At 42.6% G+C, this 8,198-nt stretch overlaps 1 protein-coding gene across 1 annotated transcript; it reads left to right on the top strand.

Annotated features, from left to right (window-relative positions):
* Positions 1-6,561: 6,561 nt before the first annotated feature.
* Positions 6,562-7,819, top strand: LOC126721835 (germin-like protein subfamily 1 member 11). The gene is made up of 2 exons (XM_050424907.1): positions 6,562-6,763; positions 7,146-7,819. The coding sequence occupies exons 1-2, from the start codon at positions 6,637-6,639 to the stop codon at positions 7,694-7,696; spliced, it is 678 nt and encodes a 225-aa protein (XP_050280864.1). The 5' UTR covers positions 6,562-6,636; the 3' UTR covers positions 7,697-7,819.
* Positions 7,820-8,198: the final 379 nt, after the last annotated feature.

Below are 8,198 nucleotides of genomic sequence, written 5' to 3' on the forward strand. Positions count from 1 at the left end.
CCAAATACCCTTTGCCCCCTCAAGACGGGTCTTGATTATTTTGAGCAGGGACCTATTCGTGACCTCAAATTGCCCGTTTGCCTGTGGGTGTGCGAGTGACGAGTAGTGATTCTTGATTCCTAGCTCCGCGCAGAAGTCTCTGAACATGCTGTTGTCGAATTGCTTACCGTTGTCAGAAACCAATACCCTGGGTATCCCGTACCTGCATATGATATTTCTCCAGACAAAATTTCGGATGTTTTTCTTCGTGATGGTGGCTAAAGCTTCTGCCTCGACCCATTTAGTGAAGTAGTCTATGCCGACAACCAAGAATTTCAGCTGCCGGATAGCCGTCGGAAATGGGCCCATAATATCAAGTCCCTATTGTGCGAACGGCCAAGGTGCCGTCATAGGTGTCAGCTCTTCGGACGGCTGCCTGATGAAATTGCTGAACCTTTGGCATTTGTCGCAAGATTGGACATAAGCTTGCGCATCCTTCATCATTGTAGGCCAGTAGTATCCTGCTCGGATCAATTTGTGTACCAGTGATCGTGTGCCTAAGTGGTTTCCGTAGATATCCTCGTGTACTTCTCTCATCACATAGTCTGCTTCTCCTTGGCATAAACACCTTAGGAACGGTCGGGAGAAGCCCCTTTTATATAGGACATCCTTCATCAGCACGAACCGTGACGCCTGTACCTTTAGCTTCCTGGCGGCACCTTTTTCCTCTGGCAACACCCCGTCCCTTAGGTAGGAGATCAATGGCGTGATCCAGTTATGTTTAGAGTTCACCACCTGCATATTTGTCCCATCATCGATAAGTGAAGAGATTTGGACGAATGATAATACCTGTTCGGGAACCAGCATGAATTCGGCTGATGCAGCTTTTGCTAGTTGGTCAGCCCATTCGTTCTCTTCTCTTGGGACCTGAATGAATTCGACTTCGAGGCTGTTGATTCGGTACCTTACTTCTTCCAGATATCTCTTCATTCTATCGTTCTTGCACTCATAATCGCCATTGATCTGACTTGTTACCACTTGTGAATCGCAGTGGACAGTTATGTTTTTTGCTCCCGCGGCCCTTGCAAGGTCTAGCCCTGTGATCAGGGCTTCATACTCTGCCTCGTTGTTGGTTGTTGGGAAATCCAGTCAGATCATGCACTGTATCGTGTCCCCCTGCGGAGTTTTAATCACTACTCCAGCTCCTCCGGCTCGTCTGTTTGAGGATCCGTCAGTGTGGATACTCCACTATTCCTTCTCTTCTACCAACTGGTTCCCCCCGAGTGTGAACTCGGCGATGAAGTCAGCTACTGCTTGTCCTTTTATGGCCGTCCATGGGCGGTACTGGATGTCGAATTCGCTTAGCTCTATTGCCCACAAGGCCATCCTTCCTGCTGTTTCTGGGCTATTCATGGCTTTTCTTAGCGGCTTGTCCATTAAGACAATGATTGTATGCGCCTGGAAGTATGGCTTAAGCCTCCGCACGGCGATTACTAACGCGAAAGCCAACTTTTCCATCTGAGGGTACCTCTCTTCTGCTCCGCGGAGCGTACGGTTGGTAAAGTAGACGGGTTTCTGTATCCCGTCCTCCTCCCTTACCAAGGTTGCGCTTACTGCGGCACTCGAGACTGCCAAATAAAGGTATAGTTCCTCTCCATGTATGGTGAGCAGTGGTGGAGATGAGAGATACGTCTTTAAGTTGTTGAAAGTCGTTTGGCATTCATCCGTCCACTCAAATGACTTTCTCAGAGTGCGGAAGAATGTCAAACACCTATCCGTCGCCCTTGAGGCGAACCTGTTTAGTGCTACGATCTTTCCATTTAGACTTTGGACCTCCTTGACCGTCCTTGGTGGTTCCAACTCCATTATCGCCCGTACCTTCTCCGGGTTGACCTCTATTCCCCTTTGGGATACCATGTAACCCAAGAATTTTCCCGTCGTTGCTTCGAACGCACACTTGTTTGGATTCAGCTTCATGTTGAACGATCGAAGCGTATCGAATGTTTCTCTGAGGTCGTCTAGGTGATCTTCTTCGTGCATGCTTTTAACCAACATATCATTAACATAAACCTAAACGTTCCTGCCAATCTGATGTGCAAACATCTTGTTCATTAGCCTTTGGTATGTTGCTCCAGCATTTTTGAGTCCAAAAGGCATCACCTTGTAGCAGAATAATCCCTGGCTTGTGACGAAAGAGGTCTTCTCCTGATCAGATTCGTCTATCCTGATTTGGTTGTAGCCAGAGAAAGCGTCCATGAAGCTGAGGAGCTGGTGTCTTGCAGTTGAATCCACAAGGGTGTCTATCCGTGGGAGTGGGTAGCTATCTTTGGGACAAGCCTTGTTGAGGTCTGTGAAGTCTACGCACATCCTCCAGCTTCCGTTGGCTTTTTTAACCATAACGACATTTGCCAGCCAGTCGGGATAATATACTTCCCGGATGAAACCTGCCTCCAGTAACTTCCGAACTTCCTCAGCTATGGCCTTATCCCGCTCCTAGGCGAAGACTCGTTTCTTTTGCCAGACTGGAGGGAAGGAGGGCGATAAATTCAACTTGTGGACCATGACCGATGGGTCAATTCCCGGCATGTCTTCATGATTCCAGGCGAAAACGTCTTGGTTATTTCTTAGGAAAGTTGTGATCGTTTGGCGTACGAGCCAACTAGCTAGTGTGCCAATCTTAGTCATTCGCTCAAGCCGTGTGTCGTCAAGTCTTACTTCTTCTAACTCTTCAACCGACTCTGCTAATGCTCGCTGCTTCCTGATGCACATCGTCTGCTACTGATTCTCCATCTCTAACATGGCAACATAGCATTCTCATGCTGCTACTTGATTCCCCCGCAGTTCTCCTACCCCATATTCCGTCGGGAATTTGATCATTAGGTGGTATGTTGAGGTTACCGCCTTCCAGGAATTGAGAGTGGGTCACCCGAGAATGGCGTTGTAAGCGGACAAGCAGTCGACTACGAGAAACGTTATCTCCTTAGTGATCTGTTGAGGATAGTCACCCACCGTCACAGCTAGCGTTATTGCGCCCAAAGGGAAGACCTTCGTACCCCCAAATCCTACGAGTGGGGCGTTCGTTGGGGACAATCGTTCCTTGTCAATCCTCATCTACTGGAATGCTGGATAGTTTTCGCCCCTTGTCTTGTCTCGTGTCTTCCTGCCTTTCCCTCTTCTTAGGCTTTTCCTCGTGGGCCAGAAGCGCATCTTCTGCATTCATGTACTTGGTAGCCCTGTAGAGAATGTCCGTCATGGTTTTTGGGTCATTCTTGTATAAGGAAAACAAGAACTTACCTTTCCGTAGCCCACTAGTGAACACGGCTACGAGTATTTTATCGTCAGCTTCGTCGATTGAAAGGACTGAAAGGAGTTATGTAGGCTCGCAGCATCTTGTCTTCTTGCTGCTTGATGTTCATTAAGCAAGCGGTGGACTTTTTGTATCGATGTCCGCCTATGAAGTGTGAGGTGAACAGGGCGCTCAACTCCTTGAACGTATTGATGGAGTTTGGTGTCAACCTACTGAACTAGACCCTCGCAGGCCCCTTCAGCGTGGTCGGGAACGCCCTGCACATGATCTCGTCTGGTACGCCCTGAAGGTGCATCAGGGTCTTGAAAGTCTCTAGATGATCGACAGGATCCTTAACCCCATCATAACATTCGATCTGCGGCATCCGGAACTTTTGTGGCAGGGGGAATGAGTTGACGGACGCGGTGAATGGTGAGTCGGTTCTGTTCACTAAATCGTCGAGATCAGAAGATACTCGCCCCTTGAGGGCGTTCATCATGACCTCCATTTGCTCCTTCATCGCCTGCATCTCAGCGACGATAGGCGGGGGGAGGGGGGGAGGCAAAATCCATGAGAGACGGAAGGCTCACGTTTTGCCGCTCTGGTCGGCTTGGGGCATTGCTGCCCTCAGGCTTCTCCTGCTCCCTTCGCTCGGCACTGTTACCTTATTGGTTTTGCTCCTAAAGGTTGGGTCCTACATCCCTTTGTCGTAGCTGCTCCTCCAGATCGTGGTTCTGCTTTGTGAGTCGTTCTACTGCTGTTATGAGAGTCTAGACCTGCCTTTCTAATGCAGTAGATCTCGGTGGATCGTCTTCTTGAGTGTTGTTGGTGGTAGCCATTGAGCGAGTGAGTACCATGAGACTCTTATGTCCGAGAGGCGATGATCTGGCTTAAACTTTTCGCGTTCCCCACAGACGGCGCCAACTGATGATACCGTAATATCACCAGTGAGTAGCACAATCCACGCTCGCTCCAGCTAACAACCTGCAAGAAGAAAGAAGTGATCTCGCCGTGGGCATCGGTGTGGTGTCGACCAAATACCCTCCGACGGTCAAGTTAGAATTGTTCTCAACTCTAGAATGCTAGAGAGGGTAAATTATGCGTACCTTGATTCGCGAGAGTATTGTAGCTTTTATAGTAGAAGAAAGTCGGCTTCTCTTCCTTGGACTAGATGTCTTTTCCTTATGGGAATCCCCTTGAGTAATCCCAAACGTGATGGACAAGACATTTCCTTGTGGAGGGGATTAACGCGCGTATCTTCCGGAATGTTCCATGCGCTAGGTTTCTAGTTTCCTTGGAGACCACACGTGCGCGCCATGAGTATGGAACCGCTCTAGGCCACTGGGCCCTACCGTCGCCGGCCCATGGGCCCAGATCCGTCAGGCCCAATGTCGTGAAAGTCCATTGCACTAAATTTTGCCCCTTCAAATATATCAACTGGAATCGACTCAAAAAATAGCATTAAAAATTTACCTCCTTACCTGAATTCTTTATCATTTGAGTCAATGTCTATTTGGAAGTAGAGTCAAATTTGTTTTGAGAATATCAAAATGTCTATAAGTTCATAATAATAATGACTTAAAGCTTTTAGTGGTGAAACAACGATTAGATTTTAGTTTATTTTGCTAGACTCTCATATGATCTTGTTACTTACATGTAACACAATGGTGGATTTAATGGTTTAGAAACATTTCTGCAATAAGCGTGAGTTTTCATAAGTAAAACTTTTTTTTTTTTGAGTAATTAGGGTGCTAATGTTACTGGTGGTTGATTTTCTAAATTTTAGATTGCAAGGATAGTAAGAAAGCTGGGCATTCTCTGGTGGTTGCGGATGAAGTTTATCACCATCTCACTTTTGGAACTAATCCATTTGTGCCAATGGGAGTATTTGGATCAATAGTGCCTGTTCTCACACTAGGGTCCATATCAAAGAGATGGCTTGTACTAGGTTGGCGACTAGGATGGCTTGTGACTAGTGATCCTAATGGCATCCTTCAAAAAACCAAGGTCATCTCCGTCTTGTGTGTATGTGCGTGCATGCACACATTCATGTGTGTATTCTGAATTAAGCTTCCACATCCGTAGGCTTAATAGAATTATAACAATGGTTCTGCATTATAATTGCCTTGCACTGATTTTAAAACTAAGCTTCTTTTTTTTGTTCATCTTATTTCCCAGTACTATGAGTGATTGGCAATCAGTGATTGCTATATGTGTTGTGGATATGTAAATAACATTTTTACTATAGTCTAGTTCATGCAACTTTCCAAAGAAGTGATCATGTAGTTTTTGTAGTGGTTAATTACAAGGATAGAAAATGATGGATAAATTAGAATTATGAAGTTCAAAGTCAAGCTGAGTCTGAAGGTTTCAAAGAATTTGAGTAAACCATCTATAAGTTGGTGGCCTAATTGAAAACCAGAGATGAAAAACAAGATATTATGAATTTTAATAGGCATAATTTTGAATACAAATTTCTTATCACTTTATGTTTCACCAATCATTATATTCATGAAATTTTAGAATAACTTTTATCTCCAAAGAAAATTAATATTTTCATGATTATTTGCGAAGGCCAATTGTGGCCCTTGCAAATAATTTAGTATTAGTGAGAGTATATTTTTAACTCACACAAAAAATAAACTTTTTGCAAGGAATATTTATTGTCCCTCGGAAATAATTTGGTGGGAACATTTAGTAATAGTGACGGCTTTTTTTAACCGTCATAAATAATACACTTTTTGCGAGAGATTTTTAATTGTTCCTCGCAAATAATATGGAGGAAAAATCTCCCTCCAAAATATTAGCATTTGTGACGGCTATAACACATAATTGCGATAGCTTTTTTTGTTGGTCACAAATATTTTACATTTTATCAAGTATTTGTGAGGGCTTTATTTTGCCATTACAAATAAAATTTTTTGAGAGGGCTTTTTGGGTCCATCATAAATTCTTGGCTGCTAATAGACATTTTATTTTGTAGTGTAATATTAATTAAAACTGCACTGCAGCGTTGAAGGGGTCCAATTTGATTGGAGTTTTAATATGTGCAGCTAGAAGTAGTACAGGAATGGTTCACTTATTTTATATATATATATATATATTGTGGATAAGGCTAAGTAATATTAATTAAAACTGCACAGCGGCGTTGAAGGGATCCAGAGTTTTAATTTGTCTCGCCAGCTAGAAGTCGTAATGGTTCACTTATTTTATATATATATATATATATATATATTTGCTTTGGTGTATGGAAAAACAGACTGTTTCACTGATTTCTCCTCTTTAAATAGACCTGTGTAACCAATGCTACATTTCACCTCACAAAAATCAATAATACAAAGAAAGAATATCAAGTAAAGATAGCCTCAAATATGATCCAAAGTGTTCCTTACCTTGTTACTCTTGCCCTGTTAGCTTTGGCATTTCGCCTAGCCTCTGCCTTTGACCCTAGTGCTCTCCAAGACTTCTGTGTTGCAGTTAATGATTCCAGTTCAGGAGGTACGTACATACTCGTTGTTTTTAGTATTATTAGCACTCATTTCATTATTTCTGGATTGATCTTTCTATTGTTAGGAATATACTTAGTAATAAAATTATGCCGTGAGGCAATATTATAGATAAAATTTAGGTACAGCTTTATCTTAAATTCCTAATTGTATTTAAACACGTTGTTGTATTGAATTTGATTTTCATTAAGAAAATGTAACATCGATTGTGTTATATTGATCAATGTAGTCATATGTTTGAATTTAATTGAAGAATCTATGTAATAACACAAGGATATGGACAAAATATTCTATCTTTTACATGACATGTTATCAAACATTATTATAAAATTGTCCCATCCACATGTGAACATAACAAACTTTTCTTATTGCAGTATTTGTCAATGGAAAATTCTGCAAGGATCCAAATCTTGTCAAAGTGGATGATTTTTTCGCTCCCGGGTTAGACATTCCCGGAAGCACCTCAAATCCACTTGGGTCAAATGTCACTCGAATCGCTGTGGACAACCTACTGGGCCTCAACACTCTAGATATATCCTTGGCTCGTATTGACTTTGCACGAAATGGCGTAAATACTCCTCACACTCACCCTCGTTCCACAGAGGTTTTACAAGTCCTAGAGGGTACACTCTATGCTGGCTTTGTCACATCTAATCCCAATCGTCTCTTTACCAAAATTCTAAACAAGGGAGACGTCATTGTATTCCCAATTAGTCTCATTCACTTTGAGCTCAATATAGGGAAAACCGACGCTGTTGCGCTTTCTTTTTTCAATAGTCAAAATCCAGGAGTTATCACCACAGCAAATGCAGTCTTTGGGTCTAATCCTCTCATCAATGTTGATGTTCTCGCCAAGGCCTTTCAACTAGACAAGAATGTGATTGAGTATCTTCAGAAACGAATATGGCAGAACAGTAACAATTAGAGAAAACCATATTAGACCATTCAAATAAAATTTGCCCTGTTTCTTTCATGTACTTGATCGAAATAATCATAATGAAATATAATGGTTGCACAAATAAATCTTGAATTACAAGATTTAATATTATCTTGGTTCAAACTCCATCTTCTCCTTCTCCGCTCATTACATATCTCAAATATAAAAGATAAATAAGCAACCTTACCCCTCGAATATACAAGGTTTAAGATCTTGTCTTCCAATATATTAAAACAAATTGATCGAAGAACCCAAATATCGTTCCTTAAACGCACTTAACATCTAATGAACGATATTCCGGATTCCGGCTCTTTGAGGTGGTTTCAGGTGGATGAGGTTCTTGGATTGCTCTGTTAGGTCCAACAAAATAGCTAAATGGTTAGCTGTCGAAGCTACTCATTACAAATTGGATGCAAGATCATCCCCTTGTGTTGTGACATTGCTTGAAACTGATGTGCAAGATTTAAAAGCTCTCAGACAATAACACTAT

The sequence above is a fragment of the Quercus robur genome, chromosome 4 (assembly GCF_932294415.1).
Source record: "Quercus robur chromosome 4, dhQueRobu3.1, whole genome shotgun sequence".
Lineage (NCBI taxonomy): Eukaryota > Viridiplantae > Streptophyta > Magnoliopsida > Fagales > Fagaceae > Quercus > Quercus robur.

Excerpts from the sequence above, each read along its gene's own strand:
- LOC126721835 (XM_050424907.1), top strand. The coding sequence starts at position 6,637 with ATGATCCAAAGTGTTCCTTACCTTGTTACTCTTGCCCTGTTAGCTTTG. Across the intron at positions 6,764-7,145 it reads TAATGATTCCAGTTCAGGAG|TATTTGTCAATGGAAAATTC; the intron begins GTACGTACATAC and ends TTCTTATTGCAG.